Below are 21,756 nucleotides of genomic sequence, written 5' to 3' on the forward strand. Positions count from 1 at the left end.
GACGAATATTTTCCATCTACTTGGGGAAGAGGAAATCCAAGATAAAACAACTTTCGAATCTGTCCAAGCAGTAATCGAATCAATATTGATTTTAGGAAATAATGTTTCTTGAATTGTTGACAACAAATCAGTGAGAAGAACTGCACCACATAGTTCTAAGCGTGGAATCGTGATAGTTTTTAAGGGGGCTACACGAGCCTTTGCGCATAAAAGCGAAGATTCAATTGTAGCTTGGACTTGGCAACGTAAATAAGCAACGGCACAGTATCCAATTTGAGAGGCATCACAGAAAAGATGCAATTGTATTGATTCAGAGTTATTCGGAATAACTAATCTGGGTAAAGTTAAATTAGATAACTGAATGAGATCATTCTTAAATATTTTCCAATTTTCAGAAATGAACAATGGAGGCGTGTCGTCCCAGGATAATTTCAATTGCCACAATTGTTGTATGAAAGTTTTTGTTTTAAGTGTGCAAGGCGTTAAAAATCCAAGGGGATCATATATACGGGCAATGTCAGATAGTATGGAACGTTTGGTACAGGATTTATGTATGGGAGTGAAGGAGTAAGTAAATAGATCTCTTTTGGGGTCCCATTGAAGGCCCAAAACCTTTATGCAATTAAATTCTCCATAATCCATGGATATTGGTTTTTGTAAATCAGTCTCCGCAACATCTTGTAGAAGATCTGGACAGTTGCTCGCCCATTTTTTCAATTCGAAACCTCCTTTACGCAATAATGATATCAGATCTGATTGTAGGGTACGTGCTTCCATTAAAGAACTCGCTCCTGTGACAATGTCATCTACATAGGTGTCATGTTGTAGAATCTTGGAAGCTACCGGAAATTCATGTGAATATAAACGTGAAAGTTCGATAATTGTTCTGAGCGCCAAAAAAGGTGCTGATGAAACGCCATAAGTGACGGTGTTTAACATATATTCTTCTATGGGATCATCAGGTGAGAACCGCCATAGAATTTTTGATAGTTCCGGTGATTTTCCGAAATCAAAATCTGTCGATACATTTGTTGTATATCGCACGTAAAGGCAAATTCATGGTAACGAAAATTAAGCAAGACCTTGACGATATTCTGTTGCAATTTAGAACCAATAAGTAAATTGTCATTCAACGATTCTCCATTCGAAGTGACAGCTGATGCGTCGAAAACTACTCGGATCTTGGTAGATGCGCCTTCTGCGCGTGTGACACAATGATGGGGTATGTAGTATGAAGTAGAGGAGAGAGATGGATTAGTGGTGATCAAACTCATGTGGCCAGATAGGAGGTAATCAGACATAAATAATACGTAATCTTGGTGTAAGGAGGGATTTTTTAGAAGGCGATTTTCTAAGGATTTGAATCTTCTAAGAGCGGTTTGGTAGGAGTCTCCGAGAATCTAAGGAAGGTTTGCTAGATTTAAAAGGTAAGGAAACGACAAATCTACCATTAGTCATACGTTGGTAAGTTTCTCGAAAATGTTTTTCACATGAGTAGTAGATAAAAGCCGATTCTAGAACCTCCTCTCAGAACCTCAGGTCAAGGCCAAGGCCAAGGTCACGTTGAGTGACCATGACCTTGACCTTGCCCTGAGGTTCTGGGAGGAGGTTCCAGAATCGGCTATTGCAAAGGGGGTCGTTGACCAGTAACCTTGACCTAAACAATGACCTTTACTTTGAGCTCACCTCAGGTCAAGATCACGTTTAGTGACCATGACCTTGATCAGTAACCTTGACCTGAACAATGACCTTTACTTTGACCTCAACGGAGACCTTGAAGTCAACCTTAATTGTGACCATGACATTGACCTTGTACGTGACCTGAAATGAAGGTTACACGACGTGAGTTCATTGAAAACCCCACTTCGGAGGAGGTATGCTTTAAATAGCAGATAGAAAATCGTGTTCAACAGTATTGAAGTAAGAGTGTTGTGAACATGTTGACCTGCGACGTGTGTTACAAAGAGTTTACTAGACCAGATAATCTTGTGAGACATCAACGCACAGCATGTATTGGGAAACGTCGAAAGGTGGAAGAGGATCAACAAGGAGATGTTATAGTGTGTGAAATATGTGATGAACACGTAACCAGACAATGTTATTCCTCACATCTGCGCAGCAACAAACATAAACGGAAAGCCTTCGTAATAATAGATGATGGTGTAGAAAAAATAGATTCGATATTTGGAGATAAAATATGTAGTTTTAGAGTGAGCGATCATGAACGGAAGTACGTAGACATGAAGGAATTCAGTAACCGAATTAGAGAAAAAGTTATCAGTTTGATACAGTCCGTGAGGAATGTAAATGGTAGTTTAAAAGTGAATACGGAAATTTTTGGATTGTATTTCATAAATACGAAGGAAGAAGTGGAAATCAAATCATTCAACACAAAAAATAAAATTATAACAGTAGCCGTAGACTTGTACCAAACATACGAGGACTTTATGGACGAGATTATGGTGAAAATGTCGGAATTCCAAGAACGGGACTCAGGTAAGAGTATAAGAATAGAAAAGTAGTAAAATGCGAAACTAAAGGCGTTAATACTGCAGGTTGGACCTTGTTGGAAATATTATATCTTGAAGTGAACTGTAACAAGTTTAATCCTACAAGAGCATCGAGCTACATCGACTTACCGACATCCATAAAAGGGAAGAGAGCGGTAATAAACGTGCAAAATAACGATAATAAGTGCTTTGCTTGGGCACTGATATCCGCGCTGTACCAACCCACAGGTTTACCGCAAAGAATATCATCATACCCAGATTATAGGGAAACAGAATTAAAGTTTGACTGCGTAACATTCCCAGTACCCATCAGAGACATACCAAAATTTGAGGAAGAAAATAACATTTCAATTAACGTCTATGGTATAAATTCTTGGTATAATGGAGAGAAAATGGTAGATGATATTGTAACTGTATGTATATGTAAACAGAAACGGGAGCGTCATGTAAACTTATTAGTAGTGAGCGACAATTTCGGGAATAACCACTATTGTTGGATAAAAAACTTATCTCGACTGATAAATACACAATCATCGACTCATGAACATCAAAGATATATTTGTGAGGGTTGTTTGCAATACTTTTCAACTGAAGACAAGTTGGTACGACATCAGATGGATGACTGTAAAAAAGTGAAAGCAACAGTACCAAGCGAACAAATAAAAGTGAATAAGTTCGGACATCTAGAAAAGGAAAATGTTTTACAATTTGAAGGATTTGAAAAAAAAATGAAAGTTCCGTTTGTGGTGTACGCCGATTTCGAGGCGATTCTGAAACCCTTAACGCCCGAAGAAGGAAAAGTTTACGATGATAATAAACCATATACGGCCCGATGTTTTGAACACGAACCATACGCGTTTGCGTACTACATTAAGTGTGCTTACGATGATAACTTATCGAAATTCCGAATATACCGAGGGCGAAACGCTGCTCTGGAATTTATTATAAGATTGGAGAAGGATGTAATAGAGATCTATAAACAACATTTGAGGCAAACAAAGGATATGATACCGCTAAGCTGTCTGGACCAATTTGTACATGAACTGAGTTCCGTATGTCACATTTGTGATAAACCAATAAACAAAGAAGAGAAAGTGTGTGATCACGATCACTTGACAGGATTGTATAGGGGTCCTGCGCATTCCGTCTGCAATATAAATTATAAATTACCGATGTTTATCCCTGTGTTTTTCCACAACCTGTCGAATTACGATGCCCACATGTTTGTGAAAAGTATTGCCCTAAACAAGGAGGAAGTAGAGGTGATAGCACAAAACAAAGAAAAATATATTTCTTTTTCCAAAAAAATAGTTGTCGGAGAAACAACCGATAACAAGGGAAAGAAACGCAAAGTGTTTATGAAAATAAGATTCGTCGACTCGTTTAGATTTATGGCGAGTTCTTTGGAAAAGTTGGTTTCATATTTGGATGATAAGGATTGTGTGGAAGTGAAAAAAAAATTCAAAGACTCTGAAGAATTTAGATTGATGCGCCAGAAAGGTGTATTTCCATATTCGTTCGTAGATTCGTTTGAAAAGTTGGAGTATAGTAAATTGCCTGATCATACACAGTTTTACGACATATTGAGTTCAAGTAATATTTCAAAGGAACAATACTCTAGAGCACAGACTGTATGGAATAAATTTAAGTGTACAACGTTGGGAGAATACAGTGACCTGTATTTGGCGTCAGATGTGTTAATGTTGACTGACGTCTTTGAAAATTTCAGGACAATATCTTTGGAGAATTACAATCTGGATCCTTGCCATTATTATACTGCGCCCGGGTTTGGGTGGGATGCTCTGTTAAAAATGACAGGTGTAAAATTAGAATTGTTATCAGACATTGACATGTTACACTTTTTTAAGAAAGGAATTAGAGGCGGTCTCTGTATGTGTGTAAAACGATCTGCAATAGCAAACAACAAGTTCCTTGACGATTTTAACCCGGAAAAACCATCATCATATATTCTATACTTGGACGCTACCAATTTGTATGGGTATGCAATGAGTTGTAAATTACCAACAGGCGGTTTTCGATGGTTGTCGAACCAAGAAATAGCAGATATAGATGTGGAGTGTTTAGATGATGAACACCTTGGTTATGTCTTTGAAGTGGATTTGGAGTATCCCGAAAGGTTACACAACCAGCATGATGATCTACCGTTTTGTCCCGAAAACATAATCGCTCCCGGATCGAAGCATCCTAAGTTGATTGCGAACTTACAAAATAAATCGAAATACATAATTCACTATGTAAACCTACGTGAATGTGTGAAAAAAGGTCTTAAGCTAACCAAAATACACCGTGCATTGCAATTTCAACAATCGCCGTGGATGAAACCATATATCGATTTTAACTCTGAGAAACGAATGAATGCTACGAATGAATTTGGGAAAAATCATTATAAACAAATGAATAATATCGTGTATGGGAAAACGATGGAAAATGTTGAAAATAGAGTCGATATACGATTAGTGTCACATTGGGAGAATCGTTACAGGAGACCCGGTGCAGAAGCTCTTATCGCAAAGCCGACTTTCAAGTCATCGAAAATTTTCTGCCATAATTTGGCAGCCATTGAAATGCAGAAGGTGGAGGTCAAATATAACAAACCTCTGTATGTAGGGTTTAGCGTACTGGAATTGTCGAAAGCGGTCATTTATAACTTTTTTTATAATTTTTTAAAAGAGAAATATGGTGAAAACGTATTATTGTTATATACAGATACGGATTCGTTAATTCTCGAAATATTTACTGAGAATGTATACCAGGATATCAAAGAAAATATAGAGATGTTCGATACCTCTAATTACAAGTTAAACAACAGACATAATATTCCTCCAGGGCCGCCGATAGTTGGAAAAATGAAAGATGAGTACCCAAATACGATATTAACATCGTTTTATGGTACAGGAGCTAAAGCTTATTGTATTAACACTTTGGAAGGAGTTGTCAAGCGTGCCAAGGGTGTGAAAAAGTATGTTATCGATAAAAACTTAAGTGTTTCAGAATATAAACGGATTATCGAAGATGGAGGTTCTGTGCGAAAAAAGATGTATGTCTTTCGCTCCTCCTATCACACGATGTATACAGAACTAAAGAATAAAGTGGCGCTCTCTGCACATGACGATAAACGTTACGTGATGGAGGATGGATGTCATACGTTAGCTTGGGGAAACTATCTTATTGAAGATCTACGCAGGGAAGATCTTTTGGACAACTTATTGGAGTTGTTAAACGTAAACATGTATGGCTAGTTAAATTGCGATCAGTTAATTTGTAAAAAAAAAAAATACTTGCTTGTATCACAAAACTTGTATATAAAGTAGAAAGTAGGTTGTTAAAAAGGTTACTTGAAATAAAATCAACGAAATTAAAAAAAAAAGTTTTTTATTTTCTTAGTGTAAAAATTATAATACATCCTTTTTTGCAATCCAAGAATTATGAGAGCTATCCATTCCCAACCATTTCACTCGGACTTTATTTCCTTTTCGACGAAGAACTTTTTCAATTAAAAATACATCCGGGTGTTTCACACGTTGTAATTCTTCGTCGTAAAATGCTCCAAGAATGGGTTCTCCTCTACCATCTTTAATAAGGTAAGTCCTGGGATTAGTATTTTGAACTGTCGCTATGGTGAAAATTTCATTGGACCAAGTTGGTTGGTAACCTTTAGCAAAAGCGTGTCTGTACTTGCTAATTCGCACGTGTTCCCCCACATTAAATTTATGGTGGTTGGGGTCGACAACTTTAATGGAATTGTATACAGTATTTAACAGAGCAGATTCATTTCGTCGATTAACAGCTGAAGGTTTCATGTGAATGGTGCGATGTATTGTGTTGTTGTAAGATTTTAGTAATTTGGGTAGTAAGTCTAACCAGCGATAATTTCCTTGCATACTAAATTCTTTCCACATTTTATTTTTTAGGGTTCTATTAAACCGTTCGATAATCGAGCTTTTTAAAGTGGAATAGGTGCTGTAATGATTAATGTTAAGTTGTTCCATTAATTTTTGAAAATCGCTATTGTAAAACTCTTTCCCATTATCGGTTTGTAAGTTGCTCGGAGTAATATTCTTTTTACTATGCAAAATGTCCTTCATAGCTTGAGTAACCTCTTTCCCAGTTTTGGTTTTGAGTGGTAAGGCCCATGCGTATTTTGAAAAAGCGTTGATAACAGTCAGTATATACTTGTAACCTTTATTGACCGACGCATATGGGATCATTTCAACCAAATCAGCTTGATAAAGATCCAATAGTCCGTGAAGCAGAACGCGGCGTCGCCGATAATGTCGTCTCGCAGGTGCATGTAGTTCGTTAACGAGATCTCGCTTAACACTAACCATTACTCTACAACCCCTTCAATCAACAACTCTACAAGAAAAGGTAGTCCTCCTATCGGTGCATTATTTTTACACTTAATGGTATCTCCGCGTTTGAGTTGGACTCCCTGGAGCGACTTAATAACGATATCGTTAACAAGTAACTGAACATGAGCGGACTTTACAACATCTTTTATCATACCTTCGTAGAAAGAATTGATGTAATCCGTAATTCCACTTTTGTTTGTGATTTTATAAAGTTTTGTTTTTGGATCAACATCTCCATCACCACGTAAAGTTAAAATAAATGTTGATGAAGGTTGTAGAACTTCGGATCTTGCTATGTGGTTCTGTATAACATGGTGGTGAACATGCTTACCAAATTTATCGACAGATGTAGAACCATGTTCACCAAAAGGGTTTAAAGGCATATTGGCTTCTGAAGCGTCACAGAAACAGAAAAAAGTTTATATACCCTTAACGAATGACTTGCGCTTCCCGTAATTCCTCTATGAGGGATATAATTTCGTTATGATGAGCAGTATGACCTGCTGCTTCGGAAGCAAGTAGTAAACGCAACCGATCAACTAATTCGTTCACGTCGTCCCAGTATTCGTACTCTTTAATTGCAGCAGGTACTAACAACTTATTTAAGTGACCTGATCCAGTTTTAGGTTTTGGCCAATATCGAGCCCAGTACACATTTGGTCTTTGACCCAAGGAAATTGGTTTGATTATGTTCACAAACTTTTCATTTTCATCATCAGTTATGATACTTTTTGAAGCGTCATAATCTCTTTTATGTACATTCGAACGTTGTAAGATATCTTTGTAATTTCTCGCATCTGGTAAAGTAAATTTACCCGGTTTATTTTTGAATAACAACTCGTATAACCCCGGTGTTCCTGTATACGTAAATTCACCCACCAAAATGTTTTTCCCGTCAAACGTTATTGGTTGATTTGCGATATACAATCCATCGGTAAGTGCACGAACACCGTAAGTTTGATCGAACTCGTTATTTACATCTACTGTTAAACCCGTAACATAGGTACGTGGTAAGGGGTCCAGCTGTCCTAAAGCTTCTCGAATAACTGTCTGTTCCATCATTCCCTCCATATTCTCTTTCATGCGCGCCAACTGCTCCCTAGCGTCCCGCTCGTAGACATCTAAAGATGTGTCTGACTCACGAACAGAAACCTCAGGTGTAGTATCTCGACCCTCGAACACCTCTTCGTCGCTGAGAAATTGCGGACTCCGTGCGAGTTCCGGTGAAACATCCATGCTAGCTCCCGGTTTAATGGGTGTTGACGTAACTCTACGTTTAGGTTTCACTCTAGGAGTTTCCAGTTTAAGTCCTTTAGAAGGTTTCTGCAAGTCAGCCAGTAAGGCTGAGATATCTGGTGACTGCTCCTTTTTCGGGGTAAATAAATCACGTTTTATCCCGAATTTATTGTCGAGCGCTAATAAATTGACAGTTTGTAATTTTTTGGAAATATCTGTCAGAGGTTCTTTCAGTGGAGCGAGTTGAGCTTCGGCAATGGACTGCTTCTGTTTTATATCTCCTTTCAAAGTGCGTATTTTATGTTTAACATCTTCTCGCGCAGCTATTAACTGTTGTGCAACATTACGATTCATAGTTCAACGTGATAGTGTAATGATCGCACAGAGACTGAGCATGCAGTCGTAAAGTCAATGGTTTTACAGTATAATGTACTCATCGAAACCTTTCCGATAGCGTCCGTTATTTTTATCGCAATCTAAATCAATAACTAATATACCGTGCGGTGTATCCCAACAAGTTCGACAAATTCTGACAAAATCATCCCACGTAATGTCCCCTAGCAAATGATCGTTGTAAATATGTTTCAAGTTAGTGAGATCTTGTTTAAATAAAACTAAAAGGTTGCAATTGTCACGTAAAAGCTGCTTGGAAATGGCGCTATAACTTTGAGCGAGTAAAAAAGTATCAACGTTTCTATGACGACCGTATGAAAAATATTCCTTGATAATCTGTTGCTCTGTAGGAGCAATATCATCAAAAATAATAATTGAATATTCTTTCACCTTTGACGGTGGTAGAAATCGTCCGACATCTGAGTATTCATAATAGCCGCAAGAGCGGATAGGTTTAAGTAATTGTCGTAGAAATTCGTATTTGATTTGGTAGAGTGAATTAGAGCACAAATATACATTCAAAAAGCGCAACCCGTTGAGAGCTGTCAATAAAGTTAACATTACGTTTGTTTTTCCGGCACCCGAAGAACCAATTATCAAACCACGTTTACATTCCCCACCAAATAATTCGCTATGTCGTTTAAATTTATTTGCAGCGAAGTCGTTATGAAGATTACAGATTGGTAGTGTTAAAGGTTGGCTAACAAACTTAACGTCTTCAACCATGCTGACGGGTGATACTTGAACGGGAGATTAACAAGAAATGAAGTCGTAGTAGAAAACAATGTTTATTTTATCATAAAATGTAGCATACAAAAAATTTCAGCAGATTATTTATTATCATTGTTTCAAAATAATGGTTTACAACACTTTAACTATATAAACTGTTAACATTGAGTTTGAAAGTTATTTAAAGCGTGCGTAATATTACACAATATTTATTTTACAATAAGACGTGGTATACATAAATTTACAAAATTATTTATTATCATGATTTCAAAAGTATCTGTATGGTTGATGTAGTAGAACCACCAGTGGGTTATTCACATACAGATGTTATGTGATTAAACAAAATAAAGCAGTGTAAGTCACAGTACAATTTACACTACTTAGTATTAAATTAACAATAAGTAGATACGGTAAATATTCAAATAAGTAATTAATAATACATATTAACAAAAGCATGGGAGCGGTAACAATAAGTAGATACGGTAAATATTCAAATAAATAATTAATAATACATATAAACAAAAGCATGGGAGCGGAAAAGGTGAAAAGGAAGCGAACTTGTTGTCATATCATCAATTCGAACGATTTTCAGTATCATACAAGGATGGTGTACAAATTTGAAAAAACCACCTACAACATATTAGTTGCTGAGACATCCCTCCGACAATTCCTCAGTACTTTGATCCTCCTCAAGTTGTGGTTTAAAACAGACTCGAAACAAAGACACACGACAACACATCGCACACCAATATTTTTTATTTAAAATAATAGTCTGCAATCGTTCAGAAGATGCATACTTTATTTTCGAGCGCAATTTCACACGACAATCCAGTTGTAAAACGTTCGTTATACTAATATGGTGTAGGCGGCGTCGACAACGATAGCAAAGGTTGCCCAAATGTGATTCATAAAAAACATACCTTGCTTGATACTGAAGACCCACTCCGAAAGTTGAACTCCAATCAACCGGAGAACCGTGGAACAACTTATGTACGGTGCCTTGCGACATTTTCTTTCCAAAGCGTTCCACGGTGGGGAAGCAAACCTCCCCAAGATTGATTCGATCGCCCTTTCGGGATATTCGACGCCAGAAGCATATGTCCCAGCTGTACATTACGTTTAGTAGTAGAGTCTTTGGTAAAACATCTACTAACCGCAACGTACGGTCTTTACGGGAAATCGTCGAATTAACGCTCTCCATAGCCAACTCCTGCAACGTTAACACTGCAAGAGACAAAAAAACTGAACGAGCTTCAAAAAAAAAACGCTATTAACCGTTGTCAGGCAGCAGCCTGAGAAGGGACTTATACAGGTTAATTTTGGTGTTGTACATGTTAAGGATGTTTGAAGAAGCAGCAAAGCAGACGGTGGGATTCTGGTTTACTGCATTCAACGCGTTCACGAAGTGGCGCTTATGATGTTCCAAAGTCGTCACTTTGGTTTGCAATTGAGGTTTCAAGCCCAAGATGAAAAAATCCTCTTGGGACAAAAGACTGCTTGCCAAGTTGGTTGTTGAATGCAGAAACGCATCAACCCATGGGTCGGGATGTGCGGTATTTACAGCTGGAAGATTTTGCCTCTGCGGGATAGTAGGGATAGGTAAAGGTGGTGGGAACACCACATTTTGTGGTGGGATAGTTGTGATAGTTGGCGGGCTGTCACGGATGTCGATGGTCACCTCTGGTGGAGATGTAACCACCGTTGCAGGTCTGGTTACTGTAGCGAGTGTAGGTACTCTTCGTGTGTTACGGGGAGGTTTGGCTAATGCGTTGCGCAGCAATCTACAGGAGTCTTGTGAAGCAGGAGAAGGGTTTGGGCGGGTAGTTTGTTTCACGCAACCCCTTGACAACAAGTTGACGCGTTTTTTTATACGGCGGGATGTGTACCGTATGGGTCCACTCGAGAAGACAGGCGAAACACATATCCTATCGGAGGGTTGGGATACGTCTTCCGTCGCTGGTACAGACGGTGCCGCAAGCACCTGGTTTTCAGCAGGTGCTTGACTTGTGACATCCGTATGTACAATATCTGGAAGTGGTTGTACCACGTCGGCCTGATTGGTAGCAGGTTCAGGTGGCACAACAACTTCCTGATATGTTCCTTCTTCTCGTATCTCCATACTGATGCGAGTTAAGCCGTAGGACGACAAGGTTGGACTGGTGGTAACAATCGCACCATTGTCGTTCCCTGGCTGTGACCGGAGCTCATTCATTATTTGCTCGTACAGTGGTGGGTCTGTAGTGAAATCCTGCATGGTACGACTCAAACCGTCAAAGTTGCCGCTGCAATATAATGGTAACGACGGTAGGCTTGACTCAACAACATTCGTACTGTCGTTATTGCGTGGCAGCACGGCAACCAGTGGGTCGGTCATACCATCGGTATTATCGCTTGCACGAGCGTGGCTGTTACCAATTAAGTGAAGCATAATGGGAAAGACTTCAAGGAATCAAAAGGGTTACAAAAAATTTGGATTATTTTATTAAAATTATACGTTCGCTCACGTCTGACAAGTTTGCAATCCGCTGAAGAACCACTTTTCTCAGCGTATAACAATTAATGTCTGAAATCATCACAAACATACATGAAGAAAACCGATAAAAATTGTATTGATGTAACTTACTTTTCAAATGGTTTTCTATCACGTCTGACAGGTTTGCAATGCGCTGAAGAACCACTTTTCTCAGCGTATAACAATTAATACCTGAAATCATCACAAACATACATGAAGAAAACCGATAAAAATTGTATTGATGTAACTTACTTTTCAAATGGTTTTCTAGCAGAAGGCGATTTCTTCGTGGTCGGAAAAACACAGTTTTTAACAAAATCTGTTATTATTGTAAACACACTTTTTAAGGAATTATCGTCTTTTGTACACTACTATATCACTCAGCGACTGCTGTACACGGAGTGAGGAGTAACCCACTTTCCACTACCTTTAAGTACGGGTTAGTGAACAGGTATTTGTCCGGTCAACTGTCTGGGAATGCGAGGTCGTTTAGGTCTTCTCCTTGTTATCGCCTGTGACTGAAGGGGAGGTCATACTGTCTGGGAATGCGAGGTTGTCCAGGTTTTCTCCTTGTTATCGCCTGTGGCCCAAGGGGAGGTCATACTGTCTGAGAATGCGAGGTCGTTCGGACCTTATCTTCGCCCGTGACTCAAGGGGGGTTACAATCCCCCCCCTCCCCCTCCCCTCCCCTCCCCTGCCCCACCCCTGCCCCACCCCCCCGCGCGGGCTCAACTACGAAAAGGGGGGGAAGGGGAGGTGAAGAGGTTCCTTTAAATAAAACTCATCAATATGGATAAAAAAATAACATTTATTTCTTTTCTAACGTACATTTAATACAATGCATTTTAGGTGGTGGTGGTCCATCGAAATGAGTTTCCGCACAATCATTATTATAATGTTCAAGACACGGTAACTTCATTTGTAACATTTTCGATTGCTGGTAGGCGAACGGTAGTTGGGTCCAAATTCTTCGTAATTCCATAGATGGTACTTTATCGAAATAATACTGTGTTGGTAAATATTTTAAATCACGAGCTGGAATGTTCGCAAATGAGGCATCTTGTTCATATTTTTTCATTACGCTGTACACTTTCTTGGCAGATGTAAGTGGCCAACACCCAAACACAGTGAACACTTGTTCCATCGCAACCAGCTCTTAACTATCCCCCATTACGACTTGTCTCTGCTTTATAGTCACCGACTGTCTTTCGCATCCTTGTTTTGCACCCCCTCTTCGACAACTTCTTGTAAGTGGCGTACATTGGAAAGAGCGCACATACTTCTTCGTCGCGAGTGAAAAGCACAGCTCGGTATACCCATCTCAAGTTTATAGATACTACCTTCCAACGCAAATATCGGCGCGGAAATAATATGTCTTAAAAATTTAATTTTTTCAGGTCCTTTAACATACACTTTCTTGACATTCCGACACAGATATTTGACTATGGCGTCGAATTCCATTGGATGGATAAAACCAACTTTCCAGTCGATGCAATGATGATGTGTCATTAACCAGTTTGCAGTATTCCTATATTTAGATGGTAATGAAGCTATACTGCTACTCGGTTGAAAAACGTGGTGGGTTATGCATTTGTTACTATCACATGATGCTAATTCTTTAGGTACGAACTGATCTTCGTTGACCATGAAACCTTGTATATCGAGAATTATGTATTGAGTTTTATTTGAATACATCTTGCTTCCGTACATCAACACGATTATCCATACTATGCAGCCGTAGAAATCTGTCGCACAACTTATACTCTACGACTTTTTTTTGTTTACGCTGAATATAGAAGTCTCACATTTCGGATGATGAGCTACGGGTGCGATGCGGCTCAGGATCCGATCCAACTACACACTACCAACCCTTCTTTCCCCATACTCAAGTCATTTGTTTGACGATTTTTGTTAGTGGAGAATATTGAAACGCCTTATCATGTAAAACTAAACAGTATGCTGTGGTACCATCAGGAATCGGATTTTTTGTCGTAAATTCTATCCGTATTTCTACCCCACTTTTGTGTAGCGCTTCTGCTTGATATGTACAATCAATTCCAATCAGTGGATAATTTTCAATAAATTGTTTCGGAGTGAGTAATGGTTCTCCTTCCTTCCCATAGTAGGACTTTTGAAAGCGTGTATACATGTCATATAACACTGCGACACGATTACTATCAAAGTCCACGTTCAGATTATCGTATGGGTAGCGTTCACCGTTTAGAAATACCGTCAAATTGGTGAGTTTTACATTATCAAAGGTTGCCATGTTCGCCAACTGTTTTCCTTTCTTCTTTGTTTGAAACCCAATTATTATAAATCTAGGTGTTTCCAACTGCGGAGCTGTTTTCACAGCCCATGAATGCTTTGTTGTTTGAGGTAAAGAAGGATATTCATGTACTTCCCAACTGCGAAAAGGTATTTGCAGATCAATATTTCGTCCTGCTATTTTTGTTAGAGCTAATTGTTCTCGTAAGCCTACGGCTAGATGGGGCATTCTCCACACAACTTTATCGATTTTTAACTGTAACGGTTCTTCTACCGTATTCACAAGCACATCATTATCATCATTATTACGAATTAACACTAGCTCTTGTCTCACATTCATCACAATTGTTTTAAAATCTTCAGCAAACCCTATTAATGTCTTTAGCGGTACACTCAATCCAAAATTTCCATTTTTATCCATTATTGCATCCGTTACAGGGGATGTTGGGACCACTTGACCTAGCAGATCCTCGCCCATGTTCCAACCTGCGTTCGCCAACTTTATTATATCGTGAGGGGTATACGAAAAGTATCCTTTCATACATGATGTTAACCCCACGTTTCTCACTCCATCTATTTGAACACCATTTATAAGATAGCGAATATCACTGAACATAAACGCTACAGGATTATTTATCAATTTTGCAGTTGCACTAGCATCTTTTGTTGCTTTACCACTCGCATCCAGTTTACGTACGCTCCCTTCCACATACAAAAAACTTTCATGAGGCAATGTGTAATTGTCTATTTCGGGTATGCCTATACGAATTTCATCATTGTTACCGAAGCTAGTAGAACCAAACGGTTGATGGGAATGATATTCGTAACTTACAATCGAGTTATCTACTTTTATTTTCTCCGTGACGTTTAAGGACTCCATTTATAGTAGTTGAAAACCTAAGTTGCTTAAATACTGACGATTGACGCGTGTTAACTGGGTAGTTGATTTTCGCTTACTGTTAGGTTTTACATCCTTTCGTACCGTTTTATACATTACTCTATCACCCAGATTTTCCTGTGCTTTTCTTCGAACGTCGTACACTATACCCATATTAAATACCCTACTACTCACACCGATTTCAAGTGCACTCTCACGGTCACTTCTTCGTCTCTGAAGTTTACCAACTGACCGTCCTGATCAAGTATGCGTACTATTAATGTACTAATCACGTTCGTTGTAACAGGTAAGTAAATCGGTTGTTGTGGAGCTTCTATTATTTTAAAACCAGCCGGTACGTTCGGGAAGAAATGATACAACACGTGCATGGGTTGTCCATTCGTATACGATCCGGAGCTCAAATTACAATAAATTTGTAATGCATTCGTTTTATTTATATTCACGATATGATCCGATTCTGTTATCGTGTTTTTAGGTATAACTTTAGGGTTAAAACCAAGTAAGGAACCGATTGAATTATCGCTAGCAAAATTTATTCGCCGGTTTGTTTTTATCTCAGCACGTTGCGTATTATTATTACCTCTTATGCGTATCTGTGTACCCGGTGTAGTCACGCTGAGAATATTCCTCGCTGTTAATGTTTTTTTAACGTATTCGTTAATATCGTTAATATCGTATGTTCCTAGCGGTATTTCAATATTCTCTGTAAAATTTCCCATATGATCTTCATATTGTAAAATATTGTTTGTTGAATCGATATTAGGTAACGTATTGAACGTTTCGAAATTTAAAAGAGCTAACTCGTATGTACCGAGTTCATTCAAATAAATCGGTGGGTTAAAGTTACAAGACAACTCCGACCCCCTTCCGGTGAGCGTAAATGTATAACTTGTATGTATTGTATCTTGTTCCATTGTTGTTCTCAAGACTAATCTTACACGGATACTTCCTTGGTATTTAAACTATCTAAGAAATGCAGACACAATTGTCCACAATTTGTTTGATCTTCTTTTTGATATCGTCGATAATTATACCTCACAATATTTCTCCCCCCATCCGATATAAAATACTTCTCCACTTCAATCGGTGGTCGTAAATCTCCATAACTGTCAAAGTAGTTAACATTTACACCATCCTTGTTGTAAGCTGTCCAGTGAGTACCGGGACCCGTACGATTATCAAGATTTATTATCCCACTCTCTCGTTTTCGGATTTTCTTCGGTAAATTGTTTCTCATGTACACCCCACGAAAGTTTAACAGATCAAGCGCTCGTGCATATCGCCTTAACTCTACATCCGTTAAAGAATGTTGGGGTATTTTTATTAGTTTTTTGCTACAGTTTTATAACCACAACCCTTTTTATATGGATTAATAAACATTCCTGTACCAATTTTGTTCGCCCTCTTGGGGCGTTTTAGTCGCTTTGATTTTCGTGATACCGTTTTCATGACTAGTCCGCAACCTTGCTTATATGGTTTAATATACAAACCGCTGCCGATCGCTTTTGGTTCCATAGCCCGATTGTGACGTTGGGCTTCTTGTAACTGCTCCCTTGCTATTTTTGCTTCGTTTACGGTTTTTGCAATAGCTGCTGCACCTCCGCCTAAAGAACCGAGAGCACCCAAAGCTGCAAGTATTAAGGGTAAAAAACCTCCCGTCTTGGGAATCTTGATTATTTTTCCGCGCGGTTTAAGTATTCTACCTTGATAAGGTTTCAACAGATTGTAACCCACTTGTACATCTCCCTTTGTATTCGTACTGTTGGTCTGTGCAATCGCTCGCCGCACTAAGTTCATTGCCTGCGTAAACGACAACTTACCGCCACGTTTCAACTTCTGACGAGTTGTCCCTCTACGTCTTAGGGCACGAATTTGCATTCCCATACCCATTATTGTTTTTCCTTTCATTATCGTTGACACTAACGCCGACGATAGTCGCTCTCCTAAGCTTGCGTCTTTACTTCTCAACCGCTCTTTCGCCGTCTTATACAACTCTTTATCGGCTATGTGTCGCTCAGCTAAATTCGATGTCGCTGCGTAGGCAATATCATGCGTTTTACAGGCGTCGTCTAATTTATTCACTCCCCGATCTCCACGAACTAATCTCTTTACCAATTTGGTTCCCGGACCGCAATAATTATAACCTGGCAAATGTAGTTCTATCGGAAGCTTATTGATTAATGTATTCACAATACCTCGACCAGACCGTTTGCTTGATCGATGCATACTGTTTCACTGTCCTAACATTCATACCATTATATTTAATAGCTTTCGCACATTATTCGGTGAATATTGGATGGTTAATAATACGCTCACATTTGAAAAAAAATTTTATTTATTTTAAGTCATTACATATTTAAATCTTTCATGAAAAATCTTATTTCTAAATTCGCTGCTTAAGTACAGGTGTAACATATCATTTACATAACTTATTCTATTCTTAAATCTAAGACGATCTAAATACATTTCCTCCCAATTACACTTTCGTGATTGTCTATACGCATAAGTCCATGCATACATTCTATGCATCTCATTTTTACTCTCATCAATCCGCACCTTACCCATGTCTTTATTGATTGTGAAATAATTTAAACAAATCTACATCCAACAAGATTTTATCGAAATTGTACAACATCACTTCCTTACTTATACATATTTGTTCAGAACACGATTCATTGAGCATCGTTAACATATTACGTTTCACATCTCCATCCATTGCAGCTAACGCGTTTATAACACTATCATAATATGCTTTGTAATTCACAGTTCTCAATAATTTCAGTCGAGTTGCTACTAAATCTGCTACGTTCCAAAGCTCATGCAACGATTCATATGCAATATATACATATTCTCCACCCCTCTCCAACTTTAAAATCTTGCAAACGTTTTCCATCCAATCGCACGATATACTGACACCACACAACACTATCTGCGACGGAGACTGATTAGCAAAACTGTTTGTGATTGTTGACTTATACATAATAATGTTGTGCCAATCGTTTTCCGTTAATGTTAAACATTGACCTTTTCCCATTAACCTTACCACTGGTTCAAAATGTAAGTCAGCACTTAATCCTATTGCCACACATTTCGTGCGGCTCTTATTTAGTGCATACACTGTTTCCGAAAATAGAGGACCTCTACTTGCTCTTACTGTACTGTCCGACATGTTGGTTAAGCTCTCCATGTTATCTATTCTCGAAACTACTTCATTATTACCGTTAACACTTTGCGTCATAATAAAAGGGCTTAAGTCTGCAAACGAATCTTTTCCATCAGCGACCGCTTGCATATTGTTACCACACTCTATAACTGTATTAAACTTTTCTTGTTTTAACACCTCTTCAGATGCCACGGGTGTCAACGAGGGTTTTATCACCTTTGGACTTATGCTCGCTTTTTTGGACACCGCCTGTTGAACCTCGAGACTTCTCTTCGGTGCTTTTGTATATTGTTGTCTGGAACCCACTAAGTATATATAACATTAATACTTCTGCTGTAAGACAAGTGTTTATGGACTTACTTGTTCTGCGTTGTTATGTCACCACTACGTCGGATGATTTCAATGAAACTAATCTTTTATGAACCTGACTTGCTATTTATGCACATCATTTTAGGTGGGGACGTCACGGTCACAATTAAGGTTGACTTCAAGTTCTCCGTTGAGGTCAAAGTAAAGGTCATTGTTCAGGTCAAGGTTACTGATCAATGTCATAGTCACTCAACGTGATCTTGACCTGAGGTGAGCTCAAAGTAAATCCAACCCGGTCATGCTCCACTCCTCCGGGAGCACCCGAGAAGAGTCATCACTCGACTTGAGTACACCAAGAAAAAACATCATGAACTGCTAACTCGGGGGCGTCGAGTTGACACCATAAATAATACGTTAAAAAGATATGCAATTGTTTATCATTTATTAAAGACGAGTTCAATAAATTAAATGAAATTTAATTCGGTTGTTTTTCTTTTCCATTTTATATATTAGGATTAGGAATGTGATACATTTAAATTGAATAAAAAAAGTCAGTACAATAAAAATTAATTTATTTAAATTTTAAATTTTAACACTAATCTAAATCCATTTTTAAAAATTTTAAAATTAATTTAACATTTTCAATTGCACAACTGCTTTCCGATTTATAATGATATGCGCAAGAATTTTGACTCAACGAAAGCAAAGGGCAATATATATTATCTTGTAAATTAATAATCACTGGCTTTACCGATGATAATAGGTCTCTCAATACCTTTTCTTTTTGAGATCCCTTTACAAACACCACCTCCACTCCGCATGTATGCTGTTCCAGAATGTCTTTCAGTTGATTATAGGGCACATATCCATTCTCGTAATGCAAATGGTGTAAGTTATTCTCCTCCCAACGCACTTGTCGACATTCTCGCTTATTGAGTCTTTCATAACTTATATCAGGTTGAAATATGAAATGGGAAATCGACTCACCATCACCGATAGCCAATTCTTTAACTCGAAATCCCGAAGATAAAGTAAACCCTTGCATATCGATGACTTTAATTGGATTTCTCGATGCCATTATATTTAAGCGATGTAAACTGCTTAAAATAGGAGCTACAAGTTCCTCAATTTCTTTATGTTCACAACACTCTTACTTCAATACTGTTGAACACGATTTTCTATCTGCTATTTAAAGCATACCTCCTCCGAAGTGGGGTTTTCAATGGCCTCACGTCGTGTAACCTTCATTTCCGGTCACGTACACGGTCAATGTAATGGTCACAATTAAGGTTGACTTCAAGGTCTCCGTTGAGATCAAAGTAAAGGTCATTGTTCAGGTCAAGGTTACTGATCAAGGTCATGGTCACTAAACGTGATCTTGACCTGAGGTGAGCTCAAAGTAAAGGTCATTGTTTAGGTCAAGGTTACTGGTCAACGACCCCCTTTGCAATAGCCGATTCTGGAACCTCCTCCCAGAACCTCAGGGCAAGGTCAAGGTCATGGTCACTCAACGTGACCTTGGCCTTGGCCTTGACCTGAGGTTCTGAGAGGAGGTTCTAGAATCGGCTTTTATCTACTACTCACATGTTTCTTCTTCTGAAGTATTCAAAGATGTTACAGGAATGGATTCAATTTCCCAGAATTTTTGAATAGTATCATCTAGAGAAAGTGACGAGGAGAGAGTTGATAGGCAAGTTGTTGGTGATGATGAGGATGACGATGATAAAGGTCCCATAAGTAACCATCCAAATATAGATTCTACAGCCACAGGATCGTTTGGCCCTCCTCGTATACGTCCACCAGTGAGTATCTGGGGTACCAATTCGGCACCCAAAAGTAAATCTACTTCTTTTAGGTTTGATTTGAATTCCTTTTGAAAAGGTATATTCTTTAAATGATCATAAGCCTTCTGAATGGATTCATATGTTGGCTGATCTGAGCAGATGTTAGAGGTAATCACAGCATCAAAATCAAAAGAAATCTGAGAGTCATTACATGGCTGAACGTTGCATTTAATTGTTTCCTTATTGCAGAGGGATGACATGGAGTTCAGTCCTCGGATTTGTAACAAAGAATTTCGGGTACGAGGCAAACCCAATTTTCTGGCAAGTTTGGCGGTGACAAAATTAGACATACTGCCTGAATCAATTAGTGCACGAACAAGGTGTAATCTGTCAAATTGATCCTTGACGTACATGAAAGCGATCGGTAAAATTACTTGGTGGTTTAAGTCATTGTTCGGTTGATTAACATGACAAGCCGTAGTTCCGACGGGGACTGGTGATGGTTTACTTGATTCGAAATGCAGAGAGGTATGATGTTTTTGCTGGCAAACTTTGCAACGATGCGTCGATACACAGTTACTGGTCTGGTGAGATTTATTAAGACAGTTACGACATAGGTTGTTGTCTCTGGCAATTGATAATCGTTCTGCTGGCGATTTAGCATGAAATGTCGAACAACGATATAACTGATGAGGTTGAGAACATAATAAACATTTAAGCCTTGAAGGGGTTTCTTCAATTGTAAGGCTTATGGACGGCTTACTACGAAGATTATGATGGATTTTGGATTGATTAGACGTTTTCTCATTTGAGGTAAGCACCACTGACTCCAATGCCTTTTCCCGCTTTTCCAAGAAATCTCTTAATTGAACATATGTTGGGATTTCAATCGATGTATGCTCTGACTCAAATTTCGTTTTCGTAGCGACATTAAGCTTCAAAAGAAGAATGTTGAACAAGAGAAAATCCCATTCATCAACCGGAAAACCCAGCGCACGAAAACCCTCGACGTTTTCCTTGAACGTATCGATGAGAAATCTTAGTGATTTTGATGATTCATCACGAATAGCCTTTAGGTTAAAAATCTCATTAAAATACAGCGTTGCTAAATGACGTTGTTTAGAATAATTCAAAAATTGAAAGTTTTATACTTATCGAATTAAACGAAAATATCCTCTTTTTTTCTCTCTCTCGAAACTCCACAAAACTTATAAGTTGATGTGTTCAATAAAACGACGAAATTCATGCTCTTTTCAAGACTTTTAATCGACTAACTGACACGATACAGGTATTTTTACAAATATACAGGTTTTTGACAAGACGCACGCGTAACATGAATACAAAGACAACATACAAAGGAACGAAATTATGAACGAAAAGGAAAAATCGAATTGAAAACTAAAACTAAGTAATAAAATTATAAGAATTCAAACATTCCGCCCGCCTTGCCAAACACTTTGGCAATAAGAAATTTGAATAATGAACAACAGAACATTGAATATTTTAGGCGGAACGATCGAAACAAATAAATCAAAAGAATAAGTGAATTTTGCAAATAGAAAACTTGAATTACAATTACAA

At 38.4% G+C, this 21,756-nt stretch overlaps 2 protein-coding genes and 1 long non-coding RNA gene across 6 annotated transcripts; 2 read left to right on the plus strand and 1 right to left on the minus strand.

The window, feature by feature from the left end:
• Positions 1-1,404: 1,404 nt before the first annotated feature.
• On the plus strand, positions 1,405-21,426 carry LOC139430997 (uncharacterized). 2 transcript variants are annotated; one of them, XR_011641349.1, is made up of 4 exons: positions 1,405-1,427; positions 20,003-20,193; positions 20,247-20,988; positions 21,101-21,426. It is a non-coding gene; the product is annotated as an uncharacterized lncRNA (long non-coding RNA). The 2 variants fall into 2 exon arrangements; XR_011641348.1 differs by lacking the exon at positions 1,405-1,427 and having other exon boundaries at positions 19,978-20,193.
• LOC111414615 (uncharacterized) lies at positions 1,491-5,770 on the plus strand. The gene is made up of 2 exons (XM_023046010.2): positions 1,491-2,496; positions 2,556-5,770. Exons 1-2 carry the CDS (start codon positions 1,938-1,940, stop codon positions 5,768-5,770), a joined length of 3,774 nt encoding a protein of 1,257 aa, XP_022901778.2. The 5' UTR covers positions 1,491-1,937.
• On the minus strand, positions 9,282-12,417 carry LOC139431078 (uncharacterized). 3 transcript variants are annotated; one of them, XM_071198649.1, is made up of 3 exons: positions 12,006-12,417; positions 11,865-11,945; positions 9,282-11,804 (listed from the first exon to the last, which is right to left on the minus strand). In XM_071198649.1, the coding sequence occupies exon 3, from the start codon at positions 11,667-11,669 to the stop codon at positions 10,512-10,514; it is 1,158 nt and encodes a 385-aa protein (XP_071054750.1). In that variant the 5' UTR covers positions 11,670-11,804; positions 11,865-11,945; positions 12,006-12,417; the 3' UTR covers positions 9,282-10,511. The 3 variants fall into 3 exon arrangements, with proteins under 3 accessions (XP_071054750.1, XP_071054751.1, XP_071054749.1); XM_071198650.1 differs by lacking the exon at positions 11,865-11,945; XM_071198648.1 differs by having other exon boundaries at positions 9,282-11,945.
• Positions 21,427-21,756: the final 330 nt, after the last annotated feature.

Source organism: Onthophagus taurus, chromosome 8 (genome assembly GCF_036711975.1).
Source record: "Onthophagus taurus isolate NC chromosome 8, IU_Otau_3.0, whole genome shotgun sequence".
Taxonomy (NCBI): domain Eukaryota; kingdom Metazoa; phylum Arthropoda; class Insecta; order Coleoptera; family Scarabaeidae; genus Onthophagus; species Onthophagus taurus.

Coding starts and splice junctions, on each gene's coding strand:
- LOC139431078 (XM_071198650.1), bottom strand. CDS start 11,669: ATGCTTCACTTAATTGGTAACAGCCACGCTCGTGCAAGCGATAATACC.
- LOC111414615 (XM_023046010.2), top strand. CDS start 1,938: ATGTTGACCTGCGACGTGTGTTACAAAGAGTTTACTAGACCAGATAAT. Junction 2,497..2,555: donor ATTCCAAGAACGGGACTCAG/GTAAGAGTATAA, acceptor TTAATACTGCAG/GTTGGACCTTGTTGGAAATA.